This window comes from Archocentrus centrarchus, chromosome 14 (genome assembly GCF_007364275.1).
Source record: "Archocentrus centrarchus isolate MPI-CPG fArcCen1 chromosome 14, fArcCen1, whole genome shotgun sequence".
NCBI classification, from domain to species: domain Eukaryota; kingdom Metazoa; phylum Chordata; class Actinopteri; order Cichliformes; family Cichlidae; genus Archocentrus; species Archocentrus centrarchus.
Window position 1 is genome coordinate 2208811 of NC_044359.1, and position 23901 is coordinate 2232711.

Consider the following 23901-nt stretch of genomic DNA (forward strand, 5'->3'; position numbering starts at 1 on the left):
GCTGAAGAGTGACGAGGTGTTGCTGCTGGCTCTGAAGACTGGAAAGGAGCTGCTGCAGCAGGTTCCGAAGAGGCTGGTGTGACTGTGGGGAGGCTGCAGGCTGAGACAACTGAAGAGGTAGATTTGCAGCCGATGATGAAGACTGAAGAGGTGGTACACCTCCTACTTTTGCAACTGGGGCAGCACATAGCACTCATCTCTCTTGACAACTGGAGTCATGCAGGACCTGCTGACTTCTTTGAAATCTGAGGCTGTTGCAGAGTCTCTTCTGCCCCCACCTTAGAAATAGGAATATGTGTAGGGACAGGCTGGGTCTGTGTAGGACCCACTGCTGACTCTTCAAATGAATCAGCCTGCTCCACTGAACTTGCAGTCTTCCCAAGGGGCTGAAGAAGAAACTGGGGCCTGGTCATTCTCACCCTGGAAAGAGAGCCGGGTATAGGAATGGGCTGGGCCCTGGCCACCCCCACCTTAGGAGCAAGGATGGGTGCAGGGTGCTCAGCTTCTAATGAGGCCCTGAGAGGAACAACAGTCTCTGAGGCAGCATGCTTTGAGGCATTAACAGTCTCTGGGGAGGCTGTAGAGGATGTCTTAGGCAGCCCAGTGTTGGCAGATGAATAGAGAGAAGCAGACATTGGCAGGGGGGCACTCGTGACAGGGGGTGAGGCAAACAGTGATCACAGGTTCCTTCTCCTCAGCTCACATTTCTACCAGCAAGGAGGCTGGTGAGGTGTAGGGTAAAGCACCGAGCAGCTGGACCTCCAGAAAGTGAAGAGTGAAACCACATCAAAGGACACTATGGTTTCATTTGGATTCAGCTTAAGTTTGCAGTGTTTGTTAGTGAAGTCAGTGGTGTTTTCTGTGTGATGAAATGTGTTACTCACAAGTGGTGCAAAGATCTGGTGAGTTGGTGGGCACATGCTCTGATCACCTTGCCAGGTACTCTGTCTGGTCCAGCAGCCTTCCTGGGGTTAAGTGCCAAGAGCACGCACTGAACCTCATGCTCCTGGACAGTGAGTGGGGTGGAGCCTTGGGGATGGGGGTGGGGGGGTGGGGGGGGGGGGGGGGGGGGGGGGGGCTGATGGGTGGTCCTGAGGTGTCTCAAAGTGAGTAAAGAAACAGTTAAGTTCCTCTGTTAGTGACACACTCTATTCTCCTGCAGTCACATCACAGCCTCTGAAGTTTGTGATGTTCTGAATGCCCTGCCACACCTCCCGTGTGTTATTGCTGGACAGATGGGACTCTATTCTCCTCCTGTAGTCCGTCTTGGCTTTTTTAATTCCTCTTTTCAGGTCAGCTCGAGCAGCACTGTACAGAGCTCTGTCGCCTGACCTGAAGGCAGCATCGCGGTTTTTGAGGAGTGAATGGACCTGGCTGTTCATCCAGGGTTTCTGGTTAGGGAAAACCCGGATGTTTTTGCTAACAGTCACATTTCTGATACAGAACTTAATGTAGTCCAGTACCGTCCCTGTGAATGTTTCTAGGTCCTCGTGTTCAAATAAGTCCCAGTCTGTGTATGCAAAGCAGTCCTGTAGGTCGGAGAGCGCGTTTTCAGGCCAGGTTGTAATGGTTTTTACAGTAGGCCTGGCTCTCCGTCTGAGGGGGGTGTATGCTGGGGTGAGCAGCAGGGAAAGATGGTCAGACTGCCCGAGGTGGGGGAGGGGTTTGGCTCTGTAAGCGTGCTTAATGTTGGAGTAAACATGGTCAAGAGTGTTCTCCCCTCTTGTAGAACATTTGACATGTTGGTGGAATTTCGGGAGTACAGTCTTTAAGTTGGCCTTGTTAAAGTCTCCCGTGATAATAAGAACACCGTCGGGGTGGAGCCGCTGCTGTTCGTTAATGGCGTTCAGCAGGAGAGAGAGCACCATGCTAACATTAGCATTGGGAGCTATATACACAGCTGTGACGATCACTACTGTTAGCTCTCTAGGCAGAAAAAAAGGCCGACATCTTACAGACATGTACTTGAGGTCTGGGGAACAATGTTTGTCTATGATTATTCCGTTGTTACACCAGTCCTCATGCACGTAAATACAGAGACCCCCTCCCCTGCTCTTACTAGAGTCCTTTGTCCGATCCCAGTGTAGCAGAGTGTGGCCTGCTAGCTGCACGCTAGCATCGGGGATCTGGGGGTTAGGCCAGGTCTCGGTGATAATCATTACACAACAGTCACGAACAATGCGATTCACAGCCAGCTGTAACTCTAGGTTGTCCGTTTTATTATTATGGATCTAGCATTGGAGAGATACAGGCTCGGCAGAGGACGCCTGTGTGGTTGGCGTTTTAGCTTCAGCATAAGGCCAAACCTGCAGCCCCGCTTCTGCTTCCTCTCCCTCCGACGTCGGCGGCGCCTTCCAGACCCGATAACCCGGCAGTCTCGCTATGTCGTCTGGGATGTTATGAGTGTAGTGAAAATCACTCGATACTCATATGTTGTGGCGGTAGCCAATGTCCACAAGATCCTGCCGTGTGTAGCAGTTGGTCGCAGAGACAAATGCACAAAAATTAACAAATAAGAAATACAAAAAATATAAAAAGGAGCACCGAAAGGAAAAGCTGTGAGCCGCTGCATCTGTGTGCGCTGCTACCTTCAAACCAGAATATTCAGCTGAAAAGAAATACTGTACAAACCTCGGCCGCAACAACTCTAATTGGCCAAGGAAAAAGAATTATAAAATACAACAATAAACAATTATATTGGGAGGTGCAAATGTATGAACTCACCGGTGGCTGGCCTGGATCTGGACAGAAACACACACAACACACAAGGGCGCACTGCTCCACGTCACCCAGTGCACAACACTGCAATGTGCCACCCAAGATTTCCCACCACCAGAACGCGGACCCTTCAACCACTGGCTCACCCACAGTAAAACAAAAGCTAAAAACACAGTTAAACGAGGAACACACCAAATATATCAGCTGAGTTCAATAAAAGGACAAAACACGGAGCTCGCATGCTCACGCTTTAAAGATGTCTCAGAGCTTTGAGTGTCCCAAATTAAAAATGTCTGACGAGCGATACACTGCTGCAAATTCACACTTCTAGGTTAATGCGCTGGTCCCTGAAATAGCCAGCTCAAACCCGTAGTAACACGCCGCTCTCAGGGCCACAGCCTAGCAATGCTCCTCGTACACTTTATTCTTCAGAAGGCCAAACAGTCTTCGTCAGGCAAAACAGCAGACTTGTGGGGAAGAAATCCCACAATAGTGGTAGCCACTAACTGACTTGGCTTGAGAGCAGAAAAGACGCGCTCACACCAGAGACACAAATCCTGAAAATACAAACTTAGTTTAGTATAGCCTATAGCGGTTAGGGAGAGAGAAGGCCACCATTAAACTCAGTCACTATGATGGAATAGCCACAGGCACGCTGTCAACTTTGTCGTTAGCAGCGCCGAAGTGCCACAGTTAGTCTACCATGCTAAAAACAAACATAGATAAGTAACTGCTACACTTATAGCGGCCCACCTCGCCAAAAGCGGTGACTTACCAGGATCACGCAGTGAATTGATTCAGCTCTGACAGGGCTGCAGTCTTCTACAACACTCCTTAACACCAAGAATGGCAGAGGAAAAAGAGGACTGCTGCAAGGCCAAATCCCAGCACTCTTATGCTGCTGTGACACTACTCTATGATGAGCTACAGGTGTGTCGCAACAGGCGGAAATGGAACAACGCAAGCCACTGGAATGGAATGACCACCAAAATAAAAGGCCCTACTCGGCCACACCACTCTATGATCACACTTGTGATGTAATGTCATTTGCTGAAGCAAAAGGAAAACAATCCCAAGCTGGAGAGCTGAATGTTGTGGTTGCATGACCACACTGATGTCTGTGACTCTGTGCTGTGATTTTTGTAAAAGATTAAAGGGGAAGTGCTGAGTAAGAGCAAGTCTGGTGTTGTTGTGTCTGCACCATCGACATAAGCAAACACATCCACCATACACTCTCAGAAGCTTCACAACAGTTACACTCCACACAGAAAGGCCCCTAGGACCTTCTTGCTGTGAGGCAGATGTGCTAACCACTACGCCACCAAGCTGCTCACAATTGTAAGGTTGTATAAAGAACCATATAGTGCACCCACTTATCTTGGCTGTCTTTGGTTGTGCTGTCTTCCTGGTCTCGTCCACATGGTCCTCATAAGGTCACATGATAGGATGGGGCAAAGTTTCACAGTGGTTTTGCCTGACATCCCTGGTTGTAATGACCCACGCCTTTTTCCATACCGTGGCTCATATGATGATACACATAATCAATAGTGAGTCAGTGATCACCTCCAAATGGGACCAGCCTGACTAGGGTTTAAAAATCTTTGAATCTCCATCTTTTGGTTTTAGAACTGAAGTCTCTTTGAATCACAAGTGAAACATCTTCATAAACTTAAAGACGTCCAGTTGCCTTTCTTCAATCTCTTTAGAAACTATGGTATACGTCAGAACAGGAGTAAATTGCTTGCATTTGCACTGGTCTTTAATTGTTATTATATTAGTATAACCTTCCTCTTATTGCAGTTTTTCTACCTTTACATTTTTTCGCCATTAGAACTGAATATTCTGTTTTGTATTACCCTAAATTGAATGTATGATTAAACCCAAAGAATGAGACAAAACCAAAGATTGGCTTCAGCTTTTATTTTATATTTTACACTTCATATGCAAAAATGTGTGTGGTTTGTGTTATGTGTTTACTATTTAAAGTAAACATAAAATAAAATTGAATTGAATTGAATTGAATATTTTCATATAATTTTTTTGAGTTTTTATTTCTTCGGAAAGTTTAGAGCAACAAAAGCTATATTGATACGTGCATAATGTGCTCTATAACAGAGCTGTCAGGGATCATCACTGATTTTCATTATAATTAAAAAAAACTCAATTGGGGAAAAAACTAACATAGCAAAACATCATGTTAATTTTCTTTATGATGCCAAAACTTTCTTGGATGCACAAAACTTTAACAGGACTTTTTTTATGTCTTTGGACTGCAAACCATATTATGGGGTTGAGGCTGCCAGGAACAATACGAAAGAGAATAGCACAGATTTTCCTGTAATCATTGTATTGAGGAAAGCGATGCAAAGTAATAAGTAACATTCCACAAAAAAGCATAATCAAATAAACAAACAGGTGGGTGCTGCAGGTCTTCAAGGCTTTACTGTTCAAAGATCTGTTCTTACTGGTCAGACAAACAATTGTAATTTTAGTATAGGTGAGAACTATAGAACCTATAGAACCTGCAAACAGGACCCCAGTAAAAGTGAGTCCATAGACATTATTAATAAATGCATTTTCACAGGAGAGTTTAAACAATGAGGCATTATCACAGTATGGGTTTGTGATCATAGTCCTGCATCTACTCAGCCGTATGGTCAGACCGAGCAGAATCCCGACCAGAACGAAGGCCACTCATCAGGCAGAAACTGTCAGCTTGATCACCATTTTGTTGGTCATTATGGAAGCATATCGCAGAGGATTACAGATGGCCACATATCTGTCAAAGGCCATAATCATGAGCACAGTGTGACTGGTGGTACCAACCAAATGTGCAATGAAAGCCTGAACAACACACTCATAATAACTGATGAGGCGCTCAGAAGGAGGCCTCATCAGGTCTATGAGCAGACGGGGTACCACAATCGAGTTTGCAAGTATATCATTCACTGGCAAGTTGCAAAAAAGCAGATACATTGGCTGGTGAAGTTTCATCTCAGAGAAAATCAGAACAGCAATGCCACAATTTATAACCATTATAAACAGGTAGGAGAAAAAGAAGAAGAGAAAGGTGGGGTAGAGAAAATCCTTAGAAACATTTAACCCCTCGAGTTGGAGTGTGAAGCTGTTGTAGGTGTAGTTTTCCATCAACCTGAAAAAACAAAGCTGTTATTTTACAGTTATAGTGATATTAATAATTATGATCTTAGAAAAAAGTGAAAGGAACATCACAGTGTTGAGAATGATGAGGATGGGTTATCGAAAAGGTGATGTGTGAAGCTAGAGTGAAGGTAGAGTAACACCTCAGAGTGTGGTTGGTCTGTCACTGTCCTCTGTTTTATAGGCACTGACTTTCTCTCAGAGGGTATCCATAATTCAAGAAGTCTTATCTGATGCAATCATTGTGACAACAAACTTCAAAGCAGCTTGATTTATGGAAAGTAAGATTCACCGAGAGAATATGATCACATTCATACCTGCAGCCAATTTAGAATCCCCAGTCAACCTAAGAAGCAGTTCTTAAGACTGTGGGAGGAAAGTGGGAGAGAACCCACAATTTCTGTAAGGAAACTCTGGTTCTGCCAGAAGTTTCTTCCTGTTAAAAGGGAGGTTTTCCTTTGCACTGTCGCCAAGTGCTGCTCATAGGAAGTCATTTTGACTGTTGGGTTTTTCCTGTAATTATTGTAGAGTCTTTACCCACAATATAAAGCACCATGAGTCAATGGTTTGTTGTGATTTGGTACTCTATAAATTAAAATTGAATCCAACAGGGGGTTTGGACATCTGACTAGGATGCCTCCTCGGTGCCTCTTGGATGAGGTGTTCCGAGTATGTCCTACTGGGAAGAAACCCCGGGTCAGACCCAGGAACTGCTGGAGAGAATATATCTCTTGGTTGGCCTGGGAACACCTTGGGGTCCCTCCAGATGAGCTGGTGGAAGTGGCTGTGGGGGGGGGGGTTCTATGGTTCTCTGGTTAGGCTGCTGCACCCTAGACCCAGCACCAGATAAGCGGAAGAAGATGGATGGATGGATGGATGGATGGATAGAAGGAAAAACGCATTGATAAAGAAGCCTCAGCTTTGGGTATATAGATCGGAGCTAGTCATGAGCATGACTAGCTCATGACTAACAATGCTCAGCTCTGATATCAAAATCAGTGGACAAGACTGGAAACAGTGAAGATCTTCAGGTACCTTGATTCTATCAAATTAGTTCAAGGCTCACAAAAGGTTTTGACAAGCATAGCACAGACAACAGTTGCGACAGCAAGACTTATGACCATCTGGAGAGACAAGAACATGTCTGTACTCCAAAGTCCACCTACTGTGCTCCCTTGTCTTCTCGAGCTTCATGTATGCCCGTGAAATATGAACACTCATTGCAGGTGATCCTGGCTGTAAACAATAGAGTGGTTCACAGGTTCTCCAGATTGAGTGGTGAAAAGTCCCAAAAAGAGTAGAAGGAATGCCACTACTCTAACGAAACTTTGCAGGTCCATGGCGGGTTTGATATCTGATATAACCACAACACAAAGGGTCTGAAAGAAAAACTTAAAACATAAGAAAAACACACAAGAGAAGGAAATAAACTGGGAGCTGCAGTAAGAGGCTGCCTACCGTGGCGCCATCTTGGATCAGATGAGAGGTTCAGTTTCCTACAACAATGTCCACATTGGCAGCTTTTCCACCGATGGGGTTCCAGTGCCGGTACCAGTATTTGAACCGTTCAGCGGTTTTTCCACCACGAACGCACTCGGTGCTCGGCCGAAAAACGGGTTCAACGTGGGCCTGCAAGCCCATGAAAAGCGAAACGATTTTCATGACTGTGAATTAGGTGGAGCAACGTGGATCTGCTGTCTAGTGTCCCCATTTAGTTGCTTAGTCTTTTTTTTTTTTGTTAGGCCTATCATGCTTTTTATTTAATTAATGTATTTATTTATTTATAAATAAGTATTTATTTATCTCATGTGTCATCCATTTAGTTTTGTTTCCTCTGTGACCATCTCGGTCGGTTTCACTCTGTCTTTTTGCCCATATGTTTTTACTTTCCCTTTTTACATCCTGTGCCTGCTTAAAGCCTCACTTTGTGCTTATTCTTTGCTAAGCCATACTGTGTAGCTGTTGTCAACCCTTGTGTAGTCACAGTTTATCCACCCTTAAAGGTGTCATGGTCCTGGGCCGGTGGCCCAGTGTTTTGTGTTCTTTTGGTGCTATTTCAGTTATTTTCTCTGATTATGTTTCGTAGTTCTCTTTTGTATTCCTGTTTATGTCTACTCCCTTGTGTTTCCCTGTGTCAAGTCTATGTGTACCTTGTCTAGTCACTTCCTGTTTTATTTTGACAGTCTTTTGTTCCCCGTGCTTTGTGTTTAGTTTTGCTTCCTCTGTTATTAGTTTCATTTGCTTCACCTGCTGTGCCCTGGTGTTTCCTCTTGCCCTGATTACCTAATGTCTATTTAAACCCCCAGTTTTCTTCTGTTCTTTGTCGTGTCGTTGTCTATGTATCTGTTGTGTGTGTTCGCCGGCCTTTGTGGCCCATAGTTTTAGTTCTGGCTTCAGCCCAGTTTATTTGTTTATGGCAATCTTTTCAATAAAATACTTTAAGTTCATTTTCTTCGCTTCTGAGTCCAGCATTTTGGGGTCTTCCTGCTCCTGCCACACACACCGACATGACAAAAGGAGTATTTTTAGTTAATCTTTCCTTGTTTTGGAGTCTGCATTTGAGACCCTTTTTTCTGTAACTCTGTGATAACTTGGTTAAATACAAATAAAGAAAAATATACTAGAATATGTGACTATTGAGAGTAAGAAAAAATTAGTTACTGAAAGGACCAGTCATTTATTTAATCTGCAGAGTGAATTGATAATTACTGACACATGCTGCAAATGTCAAAAACAAAATCCAGAAGAAAAACTAATATGCAAAAAGTTCAGGAAGAAGTAACTAAATAAACCCCCAAACCTTTTAATACAGGCCTGACTGCTGATGTGTGTGCTCTACTCCCTCTGTCATGATTTAGGCTGCTGTTCTGAGTGAATTTCCATCCATCCATCCATCCATTCTCTCCTGCTTATCCGGGGCTGGGTCGCGGGGGCAGGAGCCTAAGCAAAGAAGCCCAGGCTTCCCTCTCCCCAGCCACCTCCTCCAGCTCATCCGGAGGGACCCCAAGGCGTTCCCAGGCCAGCCGAGAGATATAATCCCTCCAGCGTGTCCTGGGTCTACCACGGGGCCTCCTCCCGGTGGGACATGCCCGGAACACCTCACCCAAGAGGCGGCCAGGAGGCATCCTAATCAGATGCCCGAGCCACCTCAACTGGCTCCTTTCGATGTGGAGGAGCAGTGGCTCTACTCTGAGCCCCTCCCGGATGGCCGCACTCCTCACCTTATCTCTAAGGGAGAGGCCAGCCACCCTTCGAAGGAAACTCATTTCTGCCGCTTTTATTCGCGATCTTATTCTTTTGGTCACTACCCAAAGCTCGTGACCATAGGTGAGGGTAGGAACGTAGATCGACCGGTAAATTGAGAGCTTCGCTTTTACACTAAGCTCTCTCTTCACCACGACAGACCGGTGCAGCGTCCGCATCACTGCAGAAGCAGCCCCGATCCGTCTGTCGATCTTCCGCTCCCTTCTCCCATCACTCGTGAACAAGATCTCGAGATACTTGAACTCCTCCACTTGGGGCAAAAACTCGTTCCTGAGCAGGAGAGGGCACTCCACCTTTTTCCGGCTGAGGACCATGGCCTCAGACTTAGAGGTGCTGATTCTCATGCCGGCCGCTTCACACTCGGCTGCGAACCGTTCCACTGCGAGCTGGAGGCCACCCCCTGATGAAGCCAACAGAACCGCATCATCCGCAAAAAGCAGAGATGAGACTTTGAGGCCACCAAGGAAGAAGCCTTCCGCCACCTGGCTACGCCTAGAAATTCTGTCCATAAAAAGTATGAACAGAATCGGTGACAAAGGGCAGCCCTGACAGAGTCCAACACCCACAGGAAACGAATCCGACTTATTACCGGCTATACGGACCAAGCTCTCACTGCGGTTGTACAAAGACTGAATGGCCCGGAACAACGGGCCAGACACCCCATTCTCCCGCAGGACCTCCCAAAGGACACCCCGAGGGACACGGTCGAATGCCTTCTCCAAGTCCACAAACCACATGTAGACTGGTTGGGCAAACTCCCACGAACACTCGAATATCCTTGAGAGGATAAAGAGCTGGTCCAGCGTTCCATGACCAGGACGAAAACCGCATGGTTCCTCCTGGATCCGAGGTTCAACTAATGGATGGACCCTCCTTTCCAGCACCCTGGCATAGACCTTACCAGGGAGGCTGAGGAGTGTGATCCCCCAAAAGTTGGAGCACACCCTCCGGTCTCCCTTCTTAAAGATGGGGACCACCACCCCGGTCTGCCAATCCACTGGCACTGCCCCAGATCTCCACGCGATGTTGCAGAGGCGTGTCAACCAAGACAGCCCTACAACATCCAGAGCCTTCAGGAACTCAGGGCGAATCTCGTCCACCCCAGGGGCCCTGCCACCAAGGAGTTGTTTAACTGCCTCAGTGACCTCACCCCCGGTGATGGTCAAGTCATCTCCCTCGTCCCCAGACTCTGCTTCCACTACAGAAGGCATGTCAGTTGGATTCAGGAGGTCCTCGAAGTATTCCTTCCACCGTCCGACTATAGCCTCAGTTGAAGTCAGCAGCACCCCACCCGCACTATAAACCGTGTGAGTGGAGCACTGCTTTCCCCTCCTGAGTCGCCTGACGGTTTGCCAGAATCGCTTCGATGCCGTCCGAAAGTCTTTTTCCATAGCCTCACCGAACTCCTCCCACACCCGAGTTTTTGCTTCGGCCACTGCCCGAGCTGCATTCCGCTTGGCCTGCCGATACCTGTCAGCTGCCTCTGGAGTCCCACAGGCTAACCAAGCCCGATAGGACTCTTTCTTCAGCTTGATGGCTCCCTTCACCTCCGGTGACCACCATCTGGTTCGGGGGTTACCACCACGACAGGCACCAACCACCTTGCAGCCACAGCTCTGAGCAGCAGCCTCAACAATGGAGGTGCTGAACATGGTCCATTCGGACTCAATGTCCTCAGCCTCCCTCAGAATGCTGTTGAAGTTCTGCCGGAGGTGGGAGTTGAAGATCTCCCGGACTGGGGCTTCTGCCAGGCGTTCCCAGCACACCCTCACAATACGTTTAGGTGTGCCAGGTCTGTCCAGCATCTTCCCCCGCCACCTGATCCAACTCACCACCAGGTGGTGATCAGTTGACAGCTCAGCTCCTCTCTTCACCCGAGTGTCCAGAACATACGGCCGCAGATCTGATGATACGATTACAAAATCGATCATTGACCTGCGACCTAGGGTGTCCTGGTGCCATGTGCACTTATGGACATCCTTATGTTCGAACATGGTGTTTGTTATGGACAAACTGTGGTTTGCACAGAAGTCCAATAACAAAACACCATTCGGGTTCAGATCGGGCAGGCCGTTCCTCCCAATCACGCCCCTCCAGGTCTCACTATCATTGCCCACGTGAGCGTTGAAGTCTCCCAGCAAGACTATGGAGTCCCCAGATGGAGCACTCTCCAGCACCCCACCCAGCGACACCAAAAAGGGTGGGTACTCTGAACTGTCATTCGGCGCATAAGCGCAAACAACAGTCAGGACCCGTTCCCCAGCCCGAAGGCGCAGGGAAACTACCCTCTCGCCCACCGGTGTAAACTCCAACATACAGGCAGCAAGCCGGGGGGATACAAGAACACCCACCCCAGCTCGCCGCCTCTCACCGAGGGCAACTCCAGACTGGAACAGAGTCCAGCCCTTCTCCAGGAGACTGGTTCCAGAGCCCAGGCCATGCGTTGAGGTGAGCCCAACTATATCTAGCTGGTATCTCTCAACCTCACGCACTAGCTCAGGCTCCTTCCCCACCAGAGAGGTGACATTCCATGTCCCAATAGCCAGTTTCGATAGCCAGGGATCAGTCCGCCAGGGCCTCCGCCCTCGGCCACCGCCCAACACACACTGCACCCGACCCCTATGACACCTCCTGCGGGTGGTGGGCCTACAGGAGGGCGGGCCCATGTAACCTCTTCGGGCTGCGCCCGGCCGAGCACCACGGGCTAATGCCCGGCCACCAGACGCTCTCCCTCGAGCTCCCTCCCCAGGCCTGGCTCCAGGGTGGGGCCCCGGTAACCCTATCCCGGGCAGGGTAAACTGTTCCCTTGCTGTTTCAATCAAAGGGGTCTTCTGAGTGAATTTCTGTATGGTTTTATTTGTAGTTAATTTAACTACTTATTGAATTGTTTTTGTTACAGCTCCTTTCTGTTCAGTGTTGAATCCAAATAGAAAACTCATGTTGCATTGTTTAAAAATCAAACGGAAAGAAAAGAAATGGCGGTTGGAAGAGAAGCTTGCTCAGACATCCAGAATTTCTATTCCCCAGATTGTTGACAGTTTTCTGAGTCTCCCGTATATTGCATCATAAATTGTTGAAGGTAAGTCTCTGCACAGTTGAAATGATGCCCATACAGCATAACACTGCAACACAGAGCATTGTGTTCACTGTTGGTGGGTAATACCAGTAGAGAACTACCAGACATAAGAAGGAGCAGAGAACAGGGAAACATTCAGAGAAGGTACTTCTCATCTCTGACCTTTTTTATTGCTTTGAGTACCGTTTTGTTCTTTCAGCTTAATGGAGAATTACACCTATAACAGCTTCACTCTCCAGCTGGAGGGGTTAAACATTTCAGTGAAATTCACATACCCTATGTTTCTTCTTCTGTTTTTTTTCTACTTGTTTATAATGGTAGCAAATGTGGGCATTGCTGTTTTAATTTTCATGAATAAGAACCTTCACCAGCCCATGTATCTGCTGTATTGCAACCTGCCTTTTACTGATATACTTGGAAACTCTATCTTACTACCTCGTTTGCTGGTAGACTTGTTGAAGCCTCTATCTGAGCGCGTCATCAGTTATTATGAATGTGTGGTCCAAGCTTTTACATCACATATGTTTGGAACCACCAGTCACACTGTGCTCATGATTATGGCCTTTGACAGATATGTTGCCATCTGTAACCCTCTGCACTATGCTTCCATAATGACCAACAAAATGGTGATCAAGCTGACAGTTTCTGCCTGGGGGGTGGCTTTTGTCCTGGTCGGGGTTCTGCTCGGTCTGACCATACGGCTGAGCAGATGCAGGACAATGATCACAAACCTGTACTGTGATAATGCCTCTCTTTTTAAGCTTTCCTGTGAGAGTGTGGTCATTAATGATGTCTATGGACTCACCTTCACAGTGGTTCTGTTTACAGGTTCTATAGGCAGCGTGGTTCTCACATATGCTAGTATTACAGTGGTCTGTCTGACCAGTAAGAACAAGTCTTTGAACAGTAAAGCCTTGAAGACCTGCAGCACTCACCTGGTTGTTTATTTGATTATGCTGTTCACTGGAACGCTTGGCATTATGTTACATCGGTTCCCTCAGTACTCTGAATACAGGAAATTTTGTTCCATTTTGTTTCACATAGTCCCTGGAAGCCTCAACCCTATTATTTATGGTGTGCAGTCCAATGAGATACAAAAATTATTTTCAAAGTTACCATGGAAGAAAACTGTGCCATTAAAATAACATGTTTTATTTGCAAATGTATTATTAATCTTGTATTTGTTTGTTCTAAGATGTTTTATGTGTAAGTCAGCAAGATGATAGAAATTATTTTTTTTTATTACCTCACTCTCAACATTGTAGAAAAGCAACAGAAATGACATAAATACCCTTGACTGGTTTGGGATTGAGGAAAATGTGATATGACAGTATCACTGACACAGTGTTATTACATAGCAGAGAAATGTTTGAAGTTATAGATGAGCATCGCACACTCAATGTAAAACTAGGCCCAGGCTACAGGCTTCCACCCGCCCTTACATGTAATATTATTTTGAGCCTGGTTATGGGATATTTTCCTCCCAAACGCACCGGCAATTGTTTGTTCCTCATTTGTGGTTCACAGCCATATCTTTAGATATTTGTGTTCAGAACAGTAAATCTCTGGGAGCAGACAATGTCTACATGAATATGAGAGACAGTCCTGAAACGCAATGAGGGACAAACAGCCAAACTCCAACAATGCTCAAAACAAAATACTGATGATGAGAAACCAAAAGCTACTTTTCTGGTAATCAAGAGAACCTGCCAGTGGGCACATGTGTGCCATTTAAAAGATAGTGTCAGTTTTATTATTCACAGAAAATTTATTTCCATAAAGCTTTTTAATGTGTAAAAAGAACAGCAGCGATGTATGCTTCCATTGGGTCCAGGAAAAAAACACCGGTGACTCAACAAATTGGGTGAAATGATGCATTAATGCATATGTACACCCTTCCCCACACAGTCACACAGGGGTTCACAAGTCTCAGAAAATTAAAGCATGATAAAAGGCAGATAAGAAATCTGAACAGACGGGTCTAAATCATCATGGGTGATGACCCTAACTCCATGTTTTAGATAAAGGTAAAAAGGACTTTTTTGGGGGGGGTGGTTTTTGATGTGTCAGAATGATCATTTTTGGAGGCCCAACACTTTTGCATGTCTACAACACATGTAGATGCTGAAAATGACAGCACTGCATTTAAACTCTACTCCCACAGAGGTCTGTGATCTCACTGTGTACAACTCTCAGTACTGTGGCTCCTCCCAAAAAGTGCCTGACTCCCTGGTATAGCTCACAGTTACACAGCTTAAAGCCGATAGACTTTTTACCCTACAATACAAAATGCCTTGAGGTGACTGTTTGTTGTGATTTGGCACTATATAAATAAAATTGAATTGAACTGAATAGATAATCTGTAAGCTGGAGAGGGAATGGTGTCTCACTAAATTAGAAGATGCTCATTTAGTCTGGAAAAAGAGTTTGTTGCTCTATAAAAAAGCCCTCCATAAAGCTAGGACATCTTACTACTCATCATTAATTGAAGAAAATAAGAACAACCCCAGGTTTGTTTTCAGCACTGCAGCCAGGCTGACAAAGAGTCAGAGCTCTGTAGAGCCGAGTATTCCTTTCACTTTAACTAGTAGTGACTTCATGGATTTCTTCACAAAAAACAACTTTGGCCAACCTCCAGAAAGGCTCCGTCTCTGCCGCTGGCCACCCAGCCAACCCCTGATCTGATTTGCCTCCACTGTGGGCCTCAACCACTAGGTCTGGTCCCATGGCCTGGGCGACCTGCTTAACTCTTATTTTTGGACTCTGTTACTACTTGTCTCATTTTATCTTGAACCCTCCATTTTGACCCCCTTACTCCCACCTGGGTTCAGACTCTGTTTTCGGTTTGCAGCCGACCTTCCTGTTTCCCTTTGCTCTTCTGGTCATGTTCACATCCATTTGGACACTGTACAAATAGTGTAAATAAACCAAAGTAAATAAACAAAAATAAATAAGTAAATAAACTACAGATTAAAGGCCTTTTTGAACAGGTGAGTTTTCAAAAGTTTCTTAAGAGTCCAGTGATGGAATTCAGAAGGGCGAGAGTTCCAGAGAATATGGGGACCTGGACTGGTCTCTGTTAAACTCTTCCTGATCTGCACGTACAGCTGTTCTGGAGTCAGAGCTTCATCAGTGAATCCTGGAGTGTCTACCACTGTGAACCATCGACTCTCCACGTCTGCTGACTCTGAGTCAGCCTCAGTAGTGACTCAATTACAGCCTCCTACTGATCGAAACCTCTCAGATCCCAGGATGGTGTTTCCTGCTGAACTCTTCCCTCTTCCAGGTCGACCAATCAGAACGATCCTCCTCTTCACCTGATGGGCAAGAAGTATCAATTCTATAGCTAATTGATCCTTTAGATCTTTGAAACATATTTACAGCCGTTTTATCTGACAAATGACATTCTGATATTTTCAAATAACATGACCTGAAAATGTGCTTGCAGCACAGCAGCCTACCTAATTCTCAATCACTGAAAAAATCATTACAATAAATGGACAGAAACACCAGTTAACTTCTCATCAATCAAGTCAGTCATTGTTGTCCAAAAATACCACACAACAGCGTTGTCAGCAGTAAAGATCCTCCCTTTCTTATGACCAAGAGATACTTCAGGAGTATAATAGAGATTGTCCAGACTAGGACCTCATAGTCTATCAGAATATATACACGTGAGATTAATCTGGATTTATTAAACATAGTAAAGGAAATACTGGGTTGCTGCTTTATAGTGCAATAAATTTCTTCATGTATGCAGAGAAAGTTTTCGCCAGCTGCTCTGACTTTTCTACGTTCCATGGCAGTCGTGGGTAAACTGGAGTCCATAACAAATTTGCTGAAGAAACCATCAATATACTGTGATCCTGGCCAGTGGTAGCTATTTATTTTGTCCTTCCATGAAAGTAAACACTCCTCAATCAGGAGAATTGGCTTTGTGCCCACATCATCATCTTCACAGCTGGCTAGGTTCAGTGATTCGCTTAAGTTTGAGAATAAGTCTTCAGTCCCTTGTCTGTGGTAGTGGAGTGTAGCAGCCCCCCCACTAAGAGGCTGTTGAAGCGACTGCTTCTGTAACTCTTGACAAAAGTCTCGCCCTTCAGATGGCAGGATAATTCCTAAACGTCACGGCAACCTGACTTATCTCCCCTCGTGAGCCCAGAACATCTCAGGCTTTCCTTGTGTACCTCGATATTCCTGATTCACCAGAGGAAGAAAACAGTTTGAACTGATGGAGCTTGTCTCTTACAAGTTTGCTATCTCCAGTTTCCTTCTGCATTTGTTTCAGGACTTTTTCACATTCAGAGCTTGGGCTGAGAAGGAAATGAGAACTGCAGTAAATAAACTCGAGTTGCAGAGTCATCTCTGAGGATTTCTTTTCACTTTTTGTCAAATTTTCAGTTGTACACTTTGTTCACACTCGCACAGTCAAACATCAGTGCACTCAGTGTTCTGATAGGCTCATTGTCTCAGATATTTCTGTGTTTTCTTCCAACTCGTGGATTTCAGCAAGTTCCCATAGAACTGGGATGGCAGCATCAAGTAGAATCTGGTCATTTTCAGTGTTCACCATGCTAAATCCCATACTCCCATTGGAGTGATTAATTTAATTCCCCAGGTATTTCCTGTGGTCCCTTGAAGTCCCATCAGAATGAAGGTCATATCTTCTGGCCTGGATGATGGAGTCTGCCACATGATACTTTGACCTCTATCTGCAAAACATGCACTGCTTCTAACCGAAGGCAGATCATTTACGTCATTAATTAACAAAGCTGAGAAATTGTGCTTCACAGTCAACATGTGGTCACTGTGTTAATTTCACTCACGTTGTTGTGAGAAATCCACAAACCTGCCCCCCCCCCCCCCCACACACACACACGTACACACACACGTACACACACACGTACACACACTAAACATGTACAATGGAGTGAAAAAGTATTTGTCCCCTTGCTGATTTCTGTTTTTTGCATATTTATCACATTTATATCTTCCTGATCATCAAACAAATTTTAATGTTAGACAAAGATAACCTGAGTAAATAAAAAACGCAGCTTTTAAATAAAGATTATTTATTAAGGGCCAATAGCTTATCCAAACCTATTTGGCCCTGTGTGAAAAAGTAATTGGCCTCTTGATAAATCATTAATTAAGGCCTGATTACTGCAGACCTGCTGAATCAATAAATCCCTTAAGTAGAACCTGTCTTGCAAAGTGAAGCAGGCTAAACGATCTCAGAAAGCAGCACATCCTGCCACAATCTGAAGAAATACATGAGAAAGAAAGTCACTGACATCTGTCCGTCTGGAAAAGGTTACAGAGCCATTTCTGAGGCTTTGGGACTCCAGAGAACCCCAGTGAGAGCCATTATCCCCACATAGAAGGAACTTGGGAAGGTTCCCCACTGTTCCAGGAGTGACCAGCTACAAAAATAACTCCAAGATTTCACTGCTGGCTCATCCAGGAGGTCACAAAAGGACCCAAAATAACATCAGTTAAGTTCAGAGTTCATGATTTAATAATAAGAAAGAGATGGCATCCATAGGAGAGCTCCAAGGAGAAAACCACTGCTGACCAAAAAGAACACAAAGACTCGTCTCACATCTACCAACAAACATCTCGATGATCTCTGAGACGTTTGGAAAAATATTCGGTGGACTGATGAGACAGAAGCTGAGCTTTCTGGAAGGTTAAATCACCTTTCTTCTAAAGGTGAGAATCACCACAGACCCCACAATATCATTGTACATTCTGTATAATGACAATAAAGGCATTCTATTCTATATGATATTATCACAATACTTCACAATATGATCTTGTGATTTTTACCATTTTACAATATGCAGGGTACTAGAATAACATACTGCAATTATCACCATTTCCAACTGCAAATTGGTTGCAGCAGGATGAATTTGTTAGTTTAAATAAATCAACACGAGTCACACTGTCAGAATCCTCGAAGCGCAGGTAGACGAGGGTAGAACTTTAGGAGTTAACTTCAATAGTTACTTCCTCCAAACCAGCAACCTGTTTATTAGATTCCATTCCTACTAGACTGTTCAAAGACGTCCTTCCATTAATTAATGCTTCTATCTTAAAAATGATCAATCTGTCTTTATTAGTTGGCTGTGTACCACAGGCCTTCAAGGTGGCTGTAATTAAACCTCTACTTAAAAAGCCATCACTGACCCAGCTGTCTTAGCTAATTATAGGCCAATCTCCAACCTTCCTTTTCTCTCAAAGACTCTTGAAAGAGTAGTTGTAAAACAGCTAACTGATCATCTGCAGAGGAACGGTTTATTTGAAGAGTTTCAGTCAGGTTTCAGAATTCATCACAGTACAGAAACAGCATTAGTGAAGGTTACAAATGATCTTCTTACAGCCTCTGACAGTGGACTGAGATTCAGTCATTAAATGATGTCAAGCAACATTTTAAGTCTGAAAATCACCTAAAGTCAATCTCAGTGGGTCAGCCCAGAACCGATTCACCTACACCAGAGTTTATGAATAACACCTGAACAGGTGCACTGATTAACAGGAAGCCACTGTGGCTCTGCCCCTTTAAGTCCAGTGAAAATAATGCCTTGCAAAGAGCGCACTGAGAGAAAGGAAACACCAGAACACACTCAGCAAAGAAGGAGGAAGCCTTGCAGCTAGCGCACAGTCTGCGACACCGTTCACACAAGAACTGTCTGCTGTCAGAGGCTGAGACATGTCCTCTGGGTCATGTGACCTCAGCAAATCCCAGCTGCAGTGGCGTCCCTCGTTTTCTCTGATGATGTTGTCTATGAGACGGAGGAAGCGCGCCACCTGCACCTGCTCTCCTTTACGAGTATTGTCCAACACACAGATTCTCCCTCTGCAGCGGGACACCAGCTCCGACACACAGCGGCTGGACCCAATCTTGTCCTGCAGACTCTGGTCTCCCAGAGCATCTTCATGAGTGAACAGCACGGCGGCATGTCGGGACGCGTCGCCCTCAAACAGCCGAGTCAGCAAGGTGAGCAGCCGCGAGTCTGCCGCCGACAGCCGACCGATCTTCACCACCACCATAAAGACGTGAGGCCCCGGCTCGCAGAGCTGCATCACACTCCCAATCTCATGAAACAGCCGCTCCCGGGTCAGACCTTCGCCCGAGAGTCCCGCAGAGTCCACCACAGATATCCGCCTCCCCTCCACCTCCGCACTTCCGCACGCATGTCCTTTCCCATTTCTGTGGAAGTCAGAGTCCACCTCAAAGTGACGGCAGCCCAGCACGCTGTTTCCTGAAGAACTTTTCCCACCTCCAAGAGGACCAATCAGAAGAACCCTCCTGGCCTCTGACCCCACACAAACAGCTGCAGGAAGAAACAGAGAGAAACATGTGACCTCACAGACCAGGTTGAGGAGACAGTCTGTGTGAGTGTGTGCAATGCTTAATGCTTTGAAATTAATTGAACATTGATTTAAATTTTGATTTCAAATTTGGATTGGATTGGAGTTTGGCTCCAAACAATCAAAAAAAAAAGTGTAACTGACAAAATACGACTATTATTAAAATGATGTTACATTACGCTCTGCAAGTATACTCATCCATCCCATCCATCCTCTTTCCCTTATCCTTTTCAGGGTCACGGGGGGGCTGGAGCCTATCCCAGCTGACATTGGGCGAGAGGCAGGGTACACCTGTACAGGTCGCCAGCCTGTCGCAGGGCTAACACACAGACACAGACAACCATTCACACCTATGGGCAATTTAGAGTAGCCAATTAACCTAACCCCGATAAGTGCATGTCTTTGGACTGTGAGAGGAAACTGGAGTACCCGGAGGAAACCCACGCAGACACAGGGAGAACTTGCAAACTCCACACAGAGAGAGGGAGGGGCCTGGGCCAAGGTGGAATCGAACCCAGACCTTCTAGATGGTATTCTAACTGTGAGGAAGCAGCGAAACCACCGCGCAACCATAGTTTACACCGTAGCCTAAGTATAATCTTAGGCCAAAATTATGCTTCTGCATCAGGTCTTTGCAAAGCTTACGCCGTAATTGGAAAACCCTCCGAATTCGACTCAGTAAACTACGGCGTAGCCTGACATTTTGTTTTGTTTTGTTTTTTTGTTGGTTTTTTTTTGGCATAACCTGACGTGCACCTCCAGAAAAATGTAACAACGCATGAGGTCAATGCAGTCTGCAACGATTCTGATTGGCCTGTTCAGCACCGCAGATTTTTCCTGTGTATTTCCAACGACTTTTCCCCGGAGTGAGATAATAACAATAATCATCTCAATCTAAGGAATAATAATCATAGCATTAATATAAGGACTCATAAATGCCAACATATTCCTGTAGGGAGAGTGCCGAAACTATCGGAACGGACATGTGGGAATGAACAAAGAAGTGGGGAAAAATATGTTCCCACCTGAAAGTAAAACTGACCCGGGAGGGAAAAAAGTCCCGGCGTTTGATGTGTTTCTGTCGGCCACACCGCAGATAAAACACAGATGAACACAGATTTGCTGCACGGTGGGATCTGCACCGTCTACACCACAAACTCCGCAGTGTTGCCAGTATAACCAGTATAACCAGTATCTGCTGTGTCGGCTGGAATAATTCTGATTTGGCCTGAAGCTGAATGTGTTTTCTGTTTGCTCTGGGCTGTAATGGGTCAGCCGGGCTGTAATCAGGGGCGTAGAATTAGGCAGGGACAGTAGAGACACGTTCCTCCCAACATCAAATGATGTCCATTATGTCCCCACCAATCACAGAGAATGATTAGCAAGGGACGGTAGAGAGATGACCCTGCCTCCATACCAGTGTTTGCTCCTCTGGTGTGATTAGTACCCCCCCACCCCCCAAGATAGGCTCTGTCAGTTGTGGCACTAAAATGTGAGCAAATATAATTGGTCTAAATGACTTGGCCCCATTTCTTCCTAGTATTATTAGTCGATAACTGGCATTACCTTTCTGTTTATTTATTATTTGTTTAAATTATAATGTATTCATTTATAATTGCAATTTATTTTTATATATTTTTACATTTTATTTATATATTCAGCATTTTATTTTAAATGTAATACTTATTTTAAAGAGATTGTAGAAATGCACTCGATTTCAAGGTATTCGCTGTTCTTTAAGCGCAATAAATGCATTGTGATTAAAGTCAGTGAGTGATCACGTTACATAATGGTGATTTCAATATTGACCAAAATAATCATGCTTATGATTTTTTCCATAATCGAGCAGCCCTACTTCCTGTGTTACCTGGTGACTCATGAAGGAGTCCCGCCTTCAGCAGCAGCTCTCGGACTTGCTCTCTTCCTCCGTCTTCGTTGTTAAACAGGTGAAACCTCCCTGAGAACCTCCTGACCACACCTGGAAGTGGGCTCTGCAAGTCCTGGTAGATGAAGTCGTACACAGACGTGTTCTTCAAGGCGTCTCCACCTGTGAAGAGCAGGAAACAGCGGCTGAAGCCCTGCTCTCCGACCGCTCCGAGTGCCGCCTCCACTCCCCGTTCCTGCTCGGCGGTGAATCGATCTGTTTTAACCACCAGCAGGAACAGATGAGAGCCGGAGGAACTGAGGACGTCCCGACAGCAGCTCCCGATTGGCCCCTCTGATCCCAGTATTCCGGGAGTGTCAATGACTCGGATCCGTTTCCTAAACACTTGTCCTGTCTCCTCTCTGATCTCGGTCTCTCCAGCCTTAAAGGACGTCTTCGACTCAAACGCCACTCGACCTAAAATGGTATTTCCTGAAGCACTTTTACCCACTCCACAGTTCCCCAGGAGGACCACGGTCACATCTGGATCAGGACCTGGATCTGGATCCATGTGTGAACATGAGGAGAGCAGTTTCAGACTGATCTCAGGTCAGTCTGTGGCTCAGCATGCAGCACAGTCTGCTGGATGATTCAGGCTCACAGAAAGCTTCATGACACACCTGAGCAGGTTTCAGTGCGGCTGCTGGATCCTCTGTGGAAACATGTGGAGCTCGTTAGGACAGCTGGATGTGTGCGACACACACACACACACACAGCAGTTCTGCTCTGTGGTCAGTTGCAGTCGGCCACACCTAGAATGTTGTTGTGCTTTTCTTCCAGAAAATATGGCAGAGGAGTGAGCTGGAAACAACAGCAGCAGCAGAAACAGAAGAAGAAGAATTTTCAGTTTCAGTGCAGAGTGACCCCCCAGCTCTGAACAGGTACTGCTGTGTAATATTACTGCATATTTCAGAAAAAATAAACACAAAGCCTCTAAATATTCAGTCTAATCAGTTGAGATTATCATACCTTGGTATTTCTCATTTCTAACTGTCATCTCTGAAATTATTTATTAAACCCAGGCTGAGCTCTACTGTGTCGACACACTGCTGGAATGAACTTTATTTTATCTTTACATGTTTGGTACTATGAGCACACAATTAACCTGGCCTGACACATGATACACATGAACATAGAAAAGCTCAGGCACCATTAAATCCGCAGAGGGTCCAAAGACGTGCTCTTACTGGGGTTAGGTTAATTGGTGGTTCTAAGTTGCCCACAGGTGTGGATGGTTGTCTGTCTCTGTGTTAGCCCTGCGGCAGGCTAGTGACATGTACAGGTGTACCCTGCCTCTCGCCCTGACAGCTGGGATAGGCTTCAGCCCCCCGCGACCCTAAACAGGATAAACGGAAAAGAATGGATGCATGATCATCTCAATAATCACTACAGACTGAATATTTGTTCACTTGACCGCAGTAGCTCTGCTCACACTCACACTGTAACACACTCACACTGTTTCACCGTACACACACGTCCGTATTCACCTGTTCAGGTGGAAACAGCTAAGAAACCCCTGAAAATCCGACGAGAACACACACCGGATGTTACCGGAGGAGTGCCGTTCACTTTCGCTTCGTCACTGCGGGAAACACAACACCGCCTTCAAAATAAAAGCACCGTGACACGTTACATGTCATATACGTCGCATGCAGCACATCGGCGTCATGTTTTTATAAAAAAAAAAAAAATAGTGATGATCAATATTATTAGTGGTGAAAGAAATGCAAAGAAAGTCTATGAGTGCAGTGATCAGCCCAGCTGCTCTTATTTTGAAGGATGCGAGTGGAAGTTGTGTTAAAAGCTGAGGTTGCGTTCCAAAATCCCTCCTGTGTCCTTTTCAGAAACTCTTCCGCTTGAGAGGAAAGGTGGCTGGGAGGATCAATGAGGACTTGCTGCTCCTCGTGGTTCTACTGCATGATGTAGTGATGCAGATGAACCCTGATCTCCGCCCTCCGGACCTCACATTCACAGCAGCTTCTATCAGCAGAGCTCTCCTGATAGCAGACATGTTGATCCGCTTTCAGCCTCCTCTCAGTGATGTTACCGTCCTCTCTGAGTGAACTTCCTCTGGATCCTTGTGGCTCCTTCATCACTCTCTCCCTCAGCTCCTGCTGCTTTCTGAGCTGCTCTCAGTGTTTGAGGTTATTACTGAGGTGAACTGACTGCACCTGTCTAACTGTAACTCATTGTTAGTGGATTACTGACACTACAGCATCACAATCACTTGTTCATCTCAGTGAATCTGTCCCATAGCCCATAAAATCATAAAATGAAACCCATCTTATTTTTTTTATATTTCTCCTCCTCTCTGGATTTCTGTGACTGCAGTAAAATTCCCTCCATCATCCAGCTGACCTGAAGGAAACATGAATCCATGATGATC

The 23901-nt window shown here is 45.6% G+C and overlaps 2 protein-coding genes and 1 pseudogene across 5 annotated transcripts; 1 reads left to right on the forward strand and 2 right to left on the reverse strand.

Annotated features, from left to right (window-relative positions):
* Window positions 1–4925: 4925 nt before the first annotated feature.
* LOC115792290 (putative gustatory receptor clone PTE03) lies at window positions 4926–5874 on the reverse strand (annotated as a pseudogene).
* A 6546-nt stretch (window positions 5875–12420) lies between these two features.
* On the forward strand, window positions 12421–13362 carry LOC115792140 (olfactory receptor 146-like). Its single transcript, XM_030746554.1, has one exon. It carries the CDS (start codon window positions 12421–12423, stop codon window positions 13360–13362), a length of 942 nt encoding a protein of 313 aa, XP_030602414.1.
* Window positions 13363–18492: 5130 nt separating this feature from the next.
* Window positions 18493–23113, reverse strand: LOC115791445 (GTPase IMAP family member 8-like). Of its 4 annotated transcripts, none has more exons than XM_030745533.1 (3): window positions 23003–23113; window positions 21459–22316; window positions 18493–19554 (listed from the first exon to the last, which is right to left on the reverse strand). In XM_030745533.1, the coding sequence occupies exons 2-3, from the start codon at window positions 22024–22026 to the stop codon at window positions 18779–18781; spliced, it is 1344 nt and encodes a 447-aa protein (XP_030601393.1). In that variant the 5' UTR covers window positions 22027–22316; window positions 23003–23113; the 3' UTR covers window positions 18493–18778. The 4 variants fall into 4 exon arrangements, with proteins under 4 accessions (XP_030601393.1, XP_030601392.1, XP_030601390.1 ...); XM_030745532.1 differs by having other exon boundaries at window positions 21459–22167; window positions 23003–23062; XM_030745530.1 differs by lacking the exon at window positions 23003–23113 and adding an exon at window positions 22666–22791.
* Window positions 23114–23901: the final 788 nt, after the last annotated feature.